The sequence below is a fragment of the Ctenopharyngodon idella genome, chromosome 15, assembly GCF_019924925.1.
Source record: "Ctenopharyngodon idella isolate HZGC_01 chromosome 15, HZGC01, whole genome shotgun sequence".
In the NCBI taxonomy this organism is placed as follows: domain Eukaryota; kingdom Metazoa; phylum Chordata; class Actinopteri; order Cypriniformes; family Xenocyprididae; genus Ctenopharyngodon; species Ctenopharyngodon idella.
In genome coordinates this window covers 36376081-36392964 of record NC_067234.1, presented here as the reverse complement: position 1 = coordinate 36392964, position 16884 = coordinate 36376081, and the positions used below count along the sequence as shown (strand labels likewise).

At 33.4% G+C, this 16884-nt stretch overlaps 1 protein-coding gene across 4 annotated transcripts in view; it reads right to left on the bottom strand.

The window, feature by feature from the left end:
• Nucleotides 1-6213: 6213 nt before the first annotated feature.
• LOC127495155 (NACHT, LRR and PYD domains-containing protein 12-like) overlaps nt 6214-16884 on the bottom strand; it is a 29774-nt gene continuing 19103 nt past the window's right edge. For all 4 annotated transcript variants that reach the window (XM_051861775.1, XM_051861776.1, XM_051861773.1 and 1 more), the window contains 2 exons: nt 7826-8002; nt 6214-7255 (listed from right to left, as the gene is read on the bottom strand). In XM_051861775.1, coding sequence (XP_051717735.1) covers nt 7243-7255; nt 7826-8002 — 190 coding nt within the window. In that variant the 3' untranslated portion in view covers nt 6214-7242. The remainder of the gene's footprint in view (nt 7256-7825; nt 8003-16884) is intronic.

Sequence of the window (16884 nt, the reverse complement as noted above, 5' to 3'; positions counted from 1 at the left end):
GTTCATCTGAAAATGGTGTTTTGTGTCATTCTGTGCAATAATCAGTACCTGAGCGTGTTTGTGGAGCAGAAAATGAAATGAAAATTACACCTGGATACTTTACTGAAGCGCCCCGGGCTGCTGGGAAGTTATTTGGTGTAACTTTACAATACGGTCTCATTTCTTAACTAGTAAATGTATCAGCTAATAATGAGCAATATGTATTTTTTAAAGCATTATATTTTTTTAAGCAGGTTGCAGTTAGTTTAGTTAACATTTGAGCATTTGGCAGGCACTTTTATCCACATGCGTTAGTTTTGTTATGTATTGCATAACATCCTTGATCAACAATGTTACTATTGATCCTGCCATTTTTACAGATCATTAATCTATTCAGAGACATTTAAGAGCATAGGGAAAAATATGTATTGTCTAGGCCATTATTTTACAAATAATTTCAAATAAGAAGTTATTTATAGGATGAGATTAAAATAAAAACTTTAGATGATATTCACCCTCTGTTGATTAAAGTTAGTAAAGTTAATAAAGTAGATAACTTGATAGGATGAATAAATAATATATTCAAAACAATTAAGGAAACGGGTTTATGTAATATCAAAACAAAATGGGAAATTGAATTAGATAATAAAATAACAGAAGGAGATTGGAAACAAAGTGTAAAAGAAAATTTAAGAACTACGCAATCTCCATATTGGCAAGAATATGCTTGGAAAATAAATATGCAATATTTTATACCAGAAATATCTTCCAAATATAATCATCTATCTTCAGGATGTTGGAGAAGTTGTGGTGAACTTAAAGCTCATTACACATATATTATACACTTGTAAAACAATAAAACATTTTGGACAGAAGTAACTCAGGTAATAGAAGAAAATTTTAAGAATTAAAATATAATAAAGATACAAAATATAGTTTTGGGTATAGGACCTATGCTACTTTGTAAAGATGTGTTATATTTATTTAGTATACTGAGAATTACAGCTTTTAAAGCAATAAAGTTTTAAAGAAGGCAAGAATCCCCAGTTTTAAAGGATTGGTTAGATTTACACTATGGAGAGGATAACATGAAATTAAGAGCAAAAGTGTACATTTTGAAAAGATATGGGCACCTCTAAGTACATACTATAAAATAATGGAATGCATATATTAATTACTCTTTTATATAATCCTGCCTCCCTTTTAATTTATTTATTTATTTATTTATTTATTTATTTATTTATTTAATATTATTATTAATTGATGTTAAAATATTATTATTTGAATTACTTTTTAAGATTTAGGTGTTATAAGTTTGCTGTTTAATTTTGTGTGTGTGTGTGTGTGTGTGTGTGTGTGTGTGTGTGTGTGTGTGTGTGTGTGTGTGTGTGTGTGTGTGTGTGTGTGTGTGTGTGTGTGTGTGTGTGTGTGTGTGTGTGTGTGTGTGTGTGTTTCATGTTTTTGTTTTTCATATGTAAAATGTTTCATTATGTATGTATTGGTTATTGTTCTAATTATTATTTATGTAATTTATTTTATTTAGTTTTATGTGTTGGTGATGGGTATTACCACAAAAGAAAAAAAACTGAAAAGAAGAGAAAGTAGAATGAAAAATGAGGAATAATATTGGTAAAAAAAATATTGTCTTAAAAGGAATTGATTATTTGTATAATTGTATTAAATATGCTTGATTTGAAAGACATAATAAAGTAATAAAAAAAAATAAATCTATTCACATTTTTATCAGCACTAATGTCAATAGAAAGAACATACTGGATTTTAAACTGTTATTAAACGATCATTTCAAGTAAGAATAATTGAAAAATGCTTTAAACAGGGTTTACTTACTGCATTGGGATCTTATGAAATGTAAAGTAAGGAGTTTAGCGATTAAAATGAGCATAATAATTGCCAAAAATAAACAGCCCAAAATGCAAGCCATCATTCAAGAGTTTGGTGTCCGATGTGATAAAACAGATTTAAGAGGAAGAAGCTCAAAATCTCAACAAATTACAAGAGGATTTGATAACATTTTATTTTAGGGTCTTTTAACTAGTTGCTTATTAGCATGCATATTACTAGAATATTGGCTGTTTGTTAGTAATCATTAAACACAGATTAATTCCTTATTCTGTATGGCCTTATTCTACATCATTAATCCTAATACATTAACTCAACAACTACCTTACTAACTATAAATAAGCAGACAAATTGGATATAACGCCTTTGTTAATGATGAATTTGACAGCATATGTGAGAAAGAGCTCAGCATTACAGAAATGATTGACAATATTAAGGAACAAATCTGGTAATGATGGGCTTATACAAATTAATTTCTTCAAACCTAAAACTAGGATTGGATTCCCTAATTGATCAGTCTCAGTCAGGTTTCATGATAGGGAGGCATATATGCAACAATATACGTATCATTCTTAATATTATTGATTACAGTCACCTTAATACTATTTAATGAATTTAATAAGGCCTTCGATACAGTGGAACACAAATTCATGTTCGCAACATTAGAATACTTTAAATTTGTAATTGTTTTTAGAAAGGCAATTCCAACCCTGAACACAGAGTGTAACAGCTCTGTTAAAATGATTCATGGGACCCCAGTGGATTTTCTCTTTCCAGGGGCGTCAGACAAGCTGTCCAATCTCACCATTTCTGTTTCTGCTCGTCACACAGCTTCTTTCTCCTTATGGAAATGTGAACTTCTTTCAAGGTATTAACATTTTTGGGAATGAATTAAACATTTGTCAGTTGGCTGATCACACATCACTATTTTTAATAAATGCTGCAGAGGTTAGCAAAGCAACTGATACCATAAATAATTTCTGCTCTCAACCTTAATATTATCAAATGTGAGATATTTCCACTTAAGAGTGTTTGAGGAATTCCCTGTTAAGGAGGTCATCACATACCTTGGTGTAAAACTATGTAAAGATTAATCTTATCGTGCTTCTCTTCACTTTCACTCCATTTTCATCAATACAAAAAGAAAGCTGAACTCTTGGTTGCAGAGAGATTTGTCCACTGATGCTTGTGTGTTATTGTCTAAATCTGAAGCTTTGTCATATTTGTACCAAAGTCATTTACCAAGGAGTTTGACAAGTTATTATTTAATTTAGTTTGTAAAAACAAACCTCATAATTTAAAGAAAAATATATTATGCAATCCATGTGATCAGGGTGGTTTGAATGTTGTGGATTTAACGACTTTGAACAGCACTTTTAAAATAAATTGTTTAAAATGTTTTATTAAAAATGGTTGTTCTATGTGGACTATATTAACTTGGTGACTAAACTAATTTTTTTTTTTTTATGTTAACAAAATACCTCTTAGATTATCTAATTTTCACAGGCAAGTCCTTTTTAAACATAACTTTTATTTTTTATTTAAAAATGTATTTTTTTATTAATTTTAATTTTCTTAAGTCTGATTTTTAAACAACTTTTCTCCTCACTCCTTTTTTATTTGGAATAATAAGTATATCACACACCACAAAAAAAAAAAAAAAAAATCTCTATTTTTTTAAACATTGGTTTGAGTCTGATATTAGTTGGTCAGCTGTTGAATTCTAATGGTCAACTTCTAAGTATTAATGAACTATGTCTTAAATTTAAGTGCCATATTTCAGTTAAAGAATATCGTCATGAATTCTGTCTCTGTCAAAATACTCTCTCTTTTCAGAAATCAGGGCACTTGGTGTAACACTGTAGGAAGGAAGGTCTCCAAACATTTGTTTTTAGATCAATTTGATTTAATTAATGATAAGTGCAGTAACCAGTAGATTAAATCTCTCTTAATATCTTCTCTCCTCCATCAAAATTTATTTAGGTTAATATGTTTCCATCATTTAGTGGGAACATTTTTAGGGAGTTCTTAGTCGACATTGTATAACAAATAAAACTAAAGAAGTATCATTTCAAATTGTTGACAGAATATATCCTGTTAAAGACACATTAGAGCGTTTTTATCTAGAAATAGATTACAAATGTTCTTTTTGAATGTCCATGTTCATCTTTCTTTTGATATGAGATGTCACAATTTCTAAGTGTTAAAATGAATTGAAACCTTGTCTTAAACATGTCATCTGATTTACTTCATGATTAATATGACTTTTCCAAAAGAAAAATATATATTATAAATTTGTTTTTGTTATTAGAAAATGTTATATTCATCAGACTAAGTGGAGAAACTCAAAACCCAATTTTTCTCATTTTTAAACAGCCTTTAAAGTTTATTTAGAATCTATAAAGTTTTAAAAAAAAAAAAAAAAAAAAGCCCAAAGAACTGTCTCTGTTAAATTAATTTAACTTTTGTTATGCCCTTTAATTTTAAGTTCAACCTTTTTATTTCATTTTATTTAATTATTGCTGTTTCAATTTGTACTTGCAAAATGTGCAAAATTTGAGAAATGTCTCAAGATCTTGCTGAAATTTGTCATTTTGAAAGTACAGTAAAAAAAAAAAGTTTGCACTTGTCTAAATTAATTACATTTACAAAATGAGCCTATAATAGCAGAAATAAATACTCTTCCTTTTGTTTAAAACTCTGGATTGTATTGGGAAGTTTGAGTGAAGGAGCTCCACAGTCTCTTTTATTACTCCCCTCAAACCCTAGACTTGTGAGGAAATGTTAATATTCTCACAATACTGTAACTGAGCCTTAAATCAACACTTTTATAAATGCTACCACCATTTATGATTTTAAAAAGAAATACAAACATGATTTGTAACTTTGTGTGCAGTGGCGGCTAAGCCAATAGAGGGCGCTAGGGTGCTGTCCTCCCTGAGCCACACACACAAAATAATAATAATAATTATTATTATAAATTATATCAATTGATATGTGTATGATATAATATGATGGAAAATCATCTGTGTAAAATATATTTTTTTCCTAAATGTCCCCTCTGCATGTCAGCATGTCTCAAGTTCAGCTCTGGAATGATAGAGAAATCGCCCACAGGTTTATGTAGCAGTTTAGACAATTGCTGTGAACATATTCAAGATATGACATAAAATTTATCCAATCAGCATCCTCAAATCTTGTCCGAAATGGGCGATTTCTCTATCGCCCCTAATGTGGCTTTCACACAGGACCCAGAATGCGCTGTGCTCGCCGCAGCCCTTCAGATACAAAGCGATTTGCGCTACTCTGGCCAGAGCAAAGTAGGCGGAGTTTTCAAAACTTTTAGCGGGAGTTCTATACGTGTAGTCATTTGATTTGTTGTTCCACCTTTCGGTCAGCAGCAAAATATGTATCTGTCCCGTGCTAAGAAGTGAGCTATAGCACTAGCCCTGCTAGTAAGAAAAAGAAATAGAGCAGCAAGGAAGAGGCGGCTGTGGGTGCGTGAAACCCTCAGGTCCAGAGAACAGTTTGGAGAATTCAGGCTTGTGAAGGAGCTCCATTTCTATTGGCCGCGCGGGTAATCGTCACAGAGCGCAGCGGCAAAAGTTGAACTATTTTGTGCTAAAATATGGAACTTTGACTGCGGCGTGCTCGCAAGCTGCGCTCCGGTCGACGCAGCAACAAACCATCCTAGTGCGGCGCAAACCAATGAAATAAATGGGTTTCATAGGTGGCCAATACTGAGCCAGTGTTCTGACGTAGAACCTGGAAGCGCTGCAATGCAAATAACGTAGCAGAATAAGAGGAGAGACGAATTTGTTGAATAAAGTCGTTATTTTTTTGTTTTTTCGCACAAAAAGTATTCTCTAGCTATCATTGCTTTCATCGAAATATCTTTTGTGTTCCGAAGATGAACAAATGTCTTACAGGTATGGAATGATATGAGGGTGAGTAATTAATGACAATTTTCATTTTTGGGTGAACTAACCCTTTAATCATGAACTTGGTAAAACAATTCTTTATTTAAAATAGGTTTCAAGCCTTCAAAATATGCAAATCTTAATGTTTTCCTTCTGTTAACTTTTTTCTTAAACTTTTTTTATTTTTCTTAAACAGCCCTACCTAGAAAACCAGCCGCCACTTATTGTGTGTCTTCCAAAAGTGAGCTTGAACTTTTTCAAAAATGAATCTGAAATCATTAGTTTTTGTCTCCCTCTGCTGGTACAACACAAACACAAACATATTTGTTACATTCCCAATTAGATTTCTAGGGGCAAAAGGGAAGTAACATTTTAAAGTAAAGGTTAATAGTGGCAACAAAAAAAAAAAAAAAATGTTTGAACAGTTCTCAGTCCCAGCACTCAGAAAACAAAGTAAGATTTAAATAAATTTATTTACAATAAACAAAATATGACATCTATACAGTGCAAAAAGGTAACTCTAAACAAACAATTCCAACACCAAAAGAAAGTGTGTTCTTCAGGAGCAAGTAAGACCAAAACAACAAACAAAAATCACTACCTATTAGAAGGAAATCTAATTAACCTGCAAAAATAAATACAAACAAACAACAGAACTCTTACCTTACTTCCTAACTAGCAAAAACAGGAGAAAATGAAAAAATAAAAAGGCACCCATCTCCCTACTGCTCCAACACTCAATAGTGGGCAAATGGCTCAAAGATGCGCACTACAGCCACAACACAGTTAAGTTAATTTTAAGTTTAAGCTTAACACATAAAGCTGTACACTACAGCCATAACACCACATTTAAGCTTAAGATACACCATCAAGAGCAACACTCTTGGACTGGCAACAGCTTAACACTCTCGGACTGGCAACAGCTCAATACTCTCATGCTCTTGGGAGAAGGAATCTCTCTGGGCCACTCTCTTGCTCTGCTTAAATACTGGCTCCTCTTGATATTGACAAGGCACAGCTGGTAGGTCCAATCATCTCGATTAGGACAGGGAGGAGCACAGAAAATAGGACAGAACATGCAACAAAAACTACAACTCCTAGAAGGCCGTTGGGCCAATTGGCAGCACACACAGTACATCAATTAATGACATACACCATGATTATAAAACACAAACGCATACGTCCTGGGATGTAACATATTCACGCTCTATATTTTCTATAACAAAACTCCAACCTTTTTGAGTTTATACTGTGTGTTTAAACAAATAAAATGGTTAATCTATGAATGAGAAACTGTAATTTGCTGCTGTGACATAAAAGGTGTTTCACTGCCACCTCATCATGTCTGTCAGAGGATCACTGAAATCTAAATGAAGTCTTAATTTATAACAGTGAAATCTTCAGTCTCTGTTGATTCTGTTGACTGTGAGTCTCTGTGGTAGATCCCTATTCACCATCAGATGATCATCAGAAGATCAGATTGTCATTTATAAGTCCTAAAATAAAACACACAAACAGTCACATATCCAATATGAGACATTACATCTGTCACATATTTTTTTTTTAAAGAAAACTTGGCACTAACTAGATCAGCTATATTAATCTATTCTCAAACATGATAATATAGCTTCTATCTGATGCTCAAGGTCAGTTTACAAAATAAAAAGGACACGAAAGGTAACTTTCACACAATGGACAGCTGATACAGAACCAGCAGAAATGATTATTACACTCCACTAAAAATTTAATATCAGTTATTAAAAAACAACCCAAATCTCACAATATCACACACATAGAGACAGTTAAAGGGTAAAAGCTGAAAATTACATTATTATTTTTACAACACTATGAGCAGAATTAAACTCACATTAAACAGAGTTTAAAGGTCAGAGACCTACAGAAACTGAAGCTGAATTTAAAGACTCATTATCTGATGATTTCAGACAAAATGTTCACACACACGTGGAGTTACTGAACCTGGTACAATTTCCTTTATTTCTAGTGAGTAAAACAGTCATTTGAACATTAAATGAAAATATGATGAAAATTGTTAAAACTATTCTTACATCAGTGTCTGCAGTTTAGAATGTGGATCATCCTTCAGATCAGAGAGCAGCTTCACTCCTGAGTCTCCTAGATTATTCCCAGACAGATTCAGTTCTGTCAGGTGTGAGGAGGGGTTTGATCTCAGAGCTGAAGCCAGAGCAGCACAACCTTCATCTGTGACACCACACTTACACAACCTGTAGAGAACAATGATATGCATTAAGCCCATCTTCAAAGCTAAACATAACTAGAGATGCACGATACCTGACCTGCCGATACCAATTTTTGCTGATTCTGATTTTGCTGATTCTGATTTAGTAATAAAATTAAAAAAAATAAACAAATTTTGCTAATACTTTAGTATGGGGAAAAATTCTCACTTTTAACAAGTTGCTTATTAGCTTGCATATTACTAGTATACTGGCTGTTTATTAGTATTTATTAGTATATATTGGCTGTTTATTAGTACATATTAATGCCTTTTACTGCATGACCTTACTCTACATCCCTTAATCCTACCCAGTACCTAACCTTAAATGCTACAACATCTACCTTACTAACTATTACTAAGCAGTAAATTAGGAGTTTATTGAGGCAAAAGTCATAGTTAAAAATGATTATGTGTTCCCCATACTAAAGTGTTAACCAAATTTAAAATAACAGCACAAATAAATTCCGTTTTAATTTTTACAAAATTCTGTTTTCCCTTTTAATCTTTCAGGATAATGATTTAATCAAAAACATGTCTAATTAATTGAATTAATAAAAAATAACTTTTAGTTTCAAATGAAATGAAAGCAAAAAACGTTAACTTATTTTTAATCAAATGAAATTGAAATAAACCCTTTCATTTTTTTTTTTTTTTTTGGCAAACAAGATGCTCCACAACAGAGGATTAAAATTAACATTTAGAAGAAAAACTGTGATTCCTTTCGAAATAAAGTTTTAATAATTATTGAATTATTATTATTATATTATTATTAGTATTACGTTAAGCCATACATTATACTATACATAGTGATACAATAGTACATAGTACTATACAATAGTAGCCTAATATATTTCTGTCACAGGTTATACCGAACTTTTATTTTGACAGGTTGCCGTGAAGATCTTGAAGTTTCTGTGTGCATATGATATGACAATATTTTTTAAGTAATAAACATATTCACATGTCTGCGCCCTTCATTCACACAGAGACACACAGAACATGCAGGATTCATATTTAAATAGTCTTCTTGTGGTTTAATATTCACAGACACCAGGCCCGGCGCCACGAGGGGGCAAAAGGGGGCATTGACCCCTTAGATCTGATATGTCCCCCCTCCACCCCCAAAACATGATTGATTTTACCCCTTTGACACGTATGATCACACCAGTGTAATTAGAACGTTCAGTGCATCACTGCAAAATTCGAATGTGCTTTCACGCTTTGGCTGGTGCTGAGCCAGAGATGGACACGCTCAGCGCTTTTCTTAACTAGTTAGTGTTTTCAAGCACATAATGTTTATTTGAGGTTTCAGACATTCAAATAGACATTTAAATGAAGTACTAGGCTATATAAAAACTATTTATAGTTTGTTAAATTCAAATTTCAATTCCATACACTGATATGGAAGCTGCAATAATCCTTTCATTTATAATTTGACAAAGTGTTTTATTCATATCAGATACATTGTGTATGAAACAATAAAGTTTATTCTTCTCCCAGTTCACCAGCCACTTACTTTTATGTATTTCGGGGAAAAATTGATGAATTTAGGTGATGTAAATCCGACAGATCCTCTGAATTGCGTTATATCAACTAACATGATCATTATAAAGGTGGTTAACCAGTTTGTGAATATTTTGAATAAAAAAGGAAAAACTAAATACACGCGATACACACCTGTCATAGTGTGGCTGCATGATGCATCGCCAAGGAATTAAAAGCCGTTCTAAAATAATGTTTTAAATAATGGTCGCCTTAAAGGTGCCCTAGAATTTAAAATTGAATTTACCTTGGCATAGCTGAATAATAAGAGTTCTGTACATGGAAATGACATACAGTGAGTCTCAAACACCATTGTTTCCTCCTTCATATGTAAATCTCGTGCATGAAAAACACCACGGAAAAACAGGCGAATCTCAACATTACACCAACTGTGACGCAACAGTCGAGATCATTAATATGTGTGCCCCCAACTTTTGCATATACCAGCCCATGTTCAAGGCAAGGCAGTATTAACGTCTGGAGCTGCACAGCCGAATCATCAGACGTTCTGCAGGTATTGTGACGCATGCAAGCAGTGACAGTAGCGAAAATGGCAGATGGATCGATTATAACTGTTCATGATGCATGAAATCATGATATATTTAGTGATATTTGTAAATTGTCTTTTTAAATGTTTCGTTAACATGTTTTTAATGTACTGTTAAATGTGATTAAAATTACCATTGTTTTTTACTGTATTCACGGAGACCAGAGCCATGTCGTTTTCATTTTTAATTATTTTTATATTTAAATGCTTTCAGTCTGTATAATTCATAAACGCATCTTCATTCTTTATAAATCTCTCCAACAATGTAGCATTAGCCCTGTTAGCCACAGAGCATTATCAAACGATCATTCAGAATCAAATGTAAACATCCATAAAATAATTACCATACTTATGTGATCTGATATGCTGCATCACGAACACTTTGTAAAGAGCCATTTTGAGAGTTGTATTAGCTGTGTGAACTTATTCTATTATTTATGCAATGTATTATAGAGTTGCGACTCTTGCTAGTTTGGGGGCGGGGAGCACAAGCATTTAAAGGTGTACACGCACTGAATTGGCGCATATTTAATTACACCCTAAAATAGGCAGTTAAAACATGGTATAATAAAAAATCTATGGGGTATTTTGAGCTGAAACTTCACAGACACATTCTGGGGACACCTTAGACTCATATTACATCTTGTGAAATAGTGTTCTAGGGCACCTTTAAAAAAAACTCATGCTGAGGGCTCAGCTACAATATAGAGCACCTAGAATATAGATAAGTTTGTATGTCCTGGCACCGGCTCTAGTCTATATCGCAATGTGATTGAACTACTTTTGATTTATTCATCCAAAATTTTACAAATTCTGTGACATTCCATGTTCTACAGTAAATTTCACTTTTATGACTGGATTCCGTCCGTGTTTTCTGCATCGTGGAAATCATAGAGCTCCAAGAGTTAAGACTGAGAAGCAGCTTGTGTGTGCTACACTTCACCGTCAGAGAAAAGAGAGCGAGAACCCACAGCTGACATTTTGGCCTGTAACACCGACAACAAAACGGACCGCCTCGGAATCAGTAAGACGTGAGACTGACCGTCCAGTCACCGATCCCTGGTTGGTCGATTGTTGCATCTCTAAACATAACGACTTAAAAAAATAAATAAATAACATAATGCTGTCAATATGAAATATATACAAATACTCATTAGTTCACATTGTTAAAATACACCAGTTAGGATTAGGGATGGAATATACAGTTTGTACAGTATAAAAATCACTATTTCTTTGGAAAGTCCACATAAAACGTGTGCGTGCGTGCGTGCGTGTGAGAGAGAGAGAGAGAGAATTTTTTTTTGATTTTTCAAAAAAACATTACAGAAATATTTAAAAAATTAAAACATTAAAATATAAATCACACTTCTAGACAGTTTGTAGCTTTATAGAAATAAAAATCAATTACAAGTCTCGATTTAATCATAGCTGTAAACATCATTACAACATTATAATCACCTTTTTGTTCAATTTTTTCCTTTCTGCTAACATATATTGCCATTTTTGCCGTGCCTATAATAAAATTGATCAATTGACATTCATATTGTCTTCTTCGGATAAATTTAAAACCAAAAATAAAAACCGGAACAGTAAATTTTTCATCAAAACAAATAAATATATCTTTCAACAAGTCAAATAAAGGCTTAAGTCTTGAGCAATACATAAACACATGAAAAATAGTCTCTCTTTGAGAACAAAAAGGATATTCTTGTCTAATATTTGGATTTAAAATAGAAATAAAAGAATTAACAGCAACTACGCCATGTATAATTCTCCATTGTAAGTCTCAGATTCTTTTTGTTAATGGTGGCTTATAGAGTGCCCTCCACTCTGGTTTTACATCTTCAAATTCAAATTCAAAGATGGTACGCCAGGGCGAATCAACTCTTTTATGTAGACCTTTTTTGTTGAAAGCTTTTACACAAGCATTGTACATATTTTTCCCTCCAACTTCATATAAATCCATATCCGGTACATTTTCTAAAAACACCCCAGAGTATTCCCCTATATTTGGGGACAAAAAACACTTTGGAAAAGTATCTTTATCATCAGGCAGAAGTTTTTCGACAAAAAAATAATCAAGCATGTTCATTTATTTTACTGTAAACACAGCTTGCAAATTCTGAAGAAATTTTTCAACAATTTGAACTGATTTAATACCTAATGAAGTAGCCACATTTTCCACATTTTTAAAATTTGAACCAGACACATTAATTAAACGCCCCAATGTTGCAATCTTGGATTTAATAAAGACATCATTTGATAGTCCACATGTATCTAAAAAGTCCAGATGGGCACCGTTAATCATAGGTTCTTCCAATAACCAAAAAAGAGAATCCATACTCTCAAATCTCTTCACTTTAAAAAGGTCCCATATTTTAAACAGATTTTTATAAAAAACAGGAAGCCTCGATGTATTAATTCTTTTTGGATCCATCAAAAATAACTGCTTATCTAAACAGAGTTCGTCAACAGATTTAAGAATTGCACAGGCCACTGATTTCCAAGCAAAGTTCTCTGAACTGGTGAGAAACCGTTGTATGAATTGTAGCCGAAAGGCCACAGTCCTACTTTGTACATGAATAAGTCCTTGGCCTCCTTCTTCTTTTTTTAAATACAAAATGTTGTGTGGTATCCAGTGTAACTTGTCCCAAAAAAGGTCCAATAAAACAGACTGGATTTTTCCAAGTAAATAAGCCGGTGGATCAATGCAAGCCATCCAGTGCCACAAAGAGGAAGCCACCAAATTGTTAATAACCAAAGTATGTCCTCTGTATGATAAATTTGGTACAACCCATTTCCATTTTTCGAGTCAGCTCTTAAGCTTTTCAACTGTTCCCATCCAATTTTTTTGAGCTGTTGTCTCATTACCTGAATATACTCCCAAACATTTCAAACCATCTCTTGTCCAACATAAACCATCTGGAAGATTTGGTACTCTACTTTTCCATTCTCTTGTCAAGACTGCTTCACTTTTATTCCAGTTAATTTTTGCAGAGGAAATTAAACCAAAATCTGTTAATGATGTAGTAATAAGTCTACATCATTCTGCTTATTAATCATTATAATAACATCATCTGCATATGCAGACAGACATAAAGTAGTATTACAATTTGGTAAAGACAATCCTTCTAAAACTCTCCTTAAAACACTTAAAAGTGGTTCTATCGCGAGAGTACAGTGGTGGTCAGAATTATTGGCACCCTTGGTAAATATGATCAAAGATGACTATAAAAATAAATTTGCATTGTTTATCCTTTTGATCTTTAATTCATAAAATTAGCAAAAAACTAACCTATCGATGAAGGAAAACAATTGAAAGTGGGCGGAAAATCACATTATGAAATAAATGTTTTTCTCCAAAACACATTGGCCACAATTATTGGCACCCTTTTATTCAATACTTTTTGCAACCTCCTTTTGCCAAGATAACAGCTCTGAGTCTTCACCTATAATGCCTGATGAGTTTGGAGAACGCCTGACAAGAGATCAGAGACCATTCCTTCATGCAGAATCTCTACAGATCCTTCTGATTCCCAGCCTCATGTCGGTGCTTCTTCTCTTCAGTTCACTCCACTAATTTTCTTTAGGGTTCAGGTCAGGGGACTGGGACGGCCATGGCAGAAGCTTCATTTTGTGCTCAGTGACACATTTTTGTGTTGGTTTTGATGTTTGTTTTGGATTATTGTCCTGATGGAAGATCCAACCACGGCCCATTATAAGATTTCTAGCAGAAGCCGTCAGGTTTTGTTTTTTTATCTGTTGGTATTTGATAGAATCCATGATACCATGTATCTGAACAAGAAGTCCAGGACCTCCAGCCGAAAAATAGGCCCACACCATTAAAGATCCAGCAGTATATTTAACCGTGGGCATGGGGTACTTTTTATCCATGTGTGCACCAAATCCATCTGGTGAGTTTGCTGCCAAAAAGCTCTTTTTTTAGTTTCATCTGACCATAGAAGCCGGTCCCATTTGAAGTTCCAGTCACGTCTGACAACTGAATATGCTGGAGATTGTTTCTGGATGAGAGCAGAGGATTTTTCTTGAAACCCTCCCGAACAACTTGTGGGGATGTAGGTGCTGTTTGATCATTTTTCTTAGGCTTTCTGAGACTCAAGACTCAACTAATCTCTGCAGTTCTCCAGCTGTGATCCTTGGAGAGTCTTTGGCCACTCAAACTTTCCTCCTCACCGCCATTAGGACGATTTAGACATAGGTCCTCTTCCACACAGATTTGTAACATCTTTAGTTGATTGTTACTTCTTAATTATTGCCCTGATAGTGGAAATGGGGATTTTCAATGCTTTAGCTATTTTCCTACAGCCACTTTCTATTTTGTGAAGCTCAACAATCTTTTGCTGCACATCAGAACTACATTCTTTGGTTTTACTCATTGTGATGAATGATTAAGAGAATTTGGCCTTTGTGTTTCCTCATGTTTATACTCCTGTGGAACAGGAAGTCATGGCTAGACAATTTCATGTTCATGATCACCCTGGTGTGCTAAAAAAAAAATGTATTTACTCATAAAAAATTCTAGGGGTGCCAATAATTGTGGCCAACATGTTTTGGAGAAAAACATTTATTTCATAATGTGATTTTCCCCCCACTTTCAATTCTTTTCCTTCAATGAAAGGTTAGATTTTTGCTAATTTTATTAATTAAAGATCAAAAGGATAAACAATGCAGATTTATTTTTATAGTCATCTTTGATCATATTTACCAAGGGTGCTAATAATTCTGACCACCACTGTATATAGTAACCCTGACAGAGAACAACCCTGTCTTACTCCATTATACACTTTAAAAGGTGCACATAAGCCACCATTAATCTTCAGAATACTCTCAATATCACAATATAAGACTTTAATATAAGCTAAAATTTTAGAGTTCAAACCAAAAGCCTGAAGAGTTTTCCACAAATAATTGTGTTCTACACAATCAAAGGCTTTTTCTTGATCTAAGGAAATCAAGCATATGTCAAGACCAAACATGTTAGATACATCAAACAAATCTCTAATTAAATGAATGTTATCAAAAATTGACCTACCCGGCACACAATACGACTGGTCAGGGTGGATGACTTCATCTAAAACTTCACCCAAGCGGGTAGCTAGTACTTTAGATAGTAGTTTATAGTCACAACACAATAAAGACACGGGTCTCCAATTTTTTATATCACTCAAATTACCTTTCTTAGGCAAAAGGGTCAAAACAGCTCTTTGGTTATAGTCCTTTGGTTAAGCTATCATTAAGAACAACTAACAAATCTTCTCCTATAACAGACCAAAAAGTTCTGTAACACTCAACCGGGATTCTATCTATTCCAGGGACTTTGCCATTTTCCATGCCTTGAAGAGCTTTAAACAATTCTCCCAGTCCAATAGGTTTTGAGAGCATCACATTTGCTTTTTTCGATACTTTAGGTAACTTTAAAAAAAAAAAAAAAAACTGCTCTACATCTTTATCTTCTTTATACTCAGACTTATAAAGTTTTTCATAAAAACTAACTGCCCTTTCTCTTATTTCCTTAGAATCTGACAACAAAGATCCAGACTCAGAAAATAATGAATGGATAAAACGTTTTTGGCCATTCTTTTTTTCCAAACTGAAAAAAAGTTTAGAAAGTACATCCATCTGTTCTACAGTCTTAAAACGCGATCTGACCAGTGCACCCTGTGCCTTCATCTCTTGCAAGTCAGACAAGTCAGACAAAGCAGTTTTCTTTAAAAAAAAAGAGAATCAATATAAGCTAGATTTCCACTTAATTGTGCCATATCTTGAAGTTTCAAAATTTCAGTTTCTAAAACTGTTATAGACTTAACTGTCTCTCTTGTGATATTTTGAGTATACTGTTGACAAAAAGCTTGATTTGAGTCTTGCCAAAATCCCACCAACTCTGCAGAGAAGAAAAATAATTTTTTTTCATTTCTAAAACTTTCCCAAATAAATTTAAAAAATCTCTTTAAAAAAAGCATCATTTAACAGAGCAGTGTTAAAGTGCCAATACACACTCCTTGGTGACACAGAATTGAAAAAAACACTGCATATAATTAAACTATGGTCAGAAAAACCAACTGGGTTTATTATACAACTCTTAAAAACATTATGATGGTGTCTGAAACTATAAAATCTGTATAGTCTTGCTAAGGACAATAGATTTACATGGGCATGGGCCCATGTATATTGTCTTGAATTTCCATTCAAATTTCTCCAGACATCACATAGGTCATTTCTTTCAATTATTTCACAAAGTCGCTTGCGAGAAGGCATATGTGGTTCTATATGATTGCGATCAATATTTTGTTCAACACAATTAAAATCCCCACCTAGAAATAGATACTCTTTGTTATTGCATTTGCCTAGCGTTGAGCATAAAATATCCAAAACCAGAACATTTTTCAAAAAGGGCTTGAATTTTCAAAAGTCTCCCCTTCACAATTTCCTCTATTTTAAAAGAGCATGGAGTAAAATTTTTCACAAACAAGATAGCAACTCCTCCACTACGTGAAGTTTTATGACTTAGAAAAATATGACCATTCCATTCTTTTATCCAATCTGTAACATTTTTATCATCACTATGTGTTTCTTGTAATAAAAGAACATCAAGTTGTTTCTGTTTCATACACTTGCATCCTCTTTACATCATCCCTGGCTCCGTTTACATTTAAAGATGCAATACAGATATTTGCCATTAGTAAAGAAAAAAAAGAAACAAAAATTAAGCCATACAGAGACACACAACCATTCAGGATAAAATAATTATGCCACTTTGT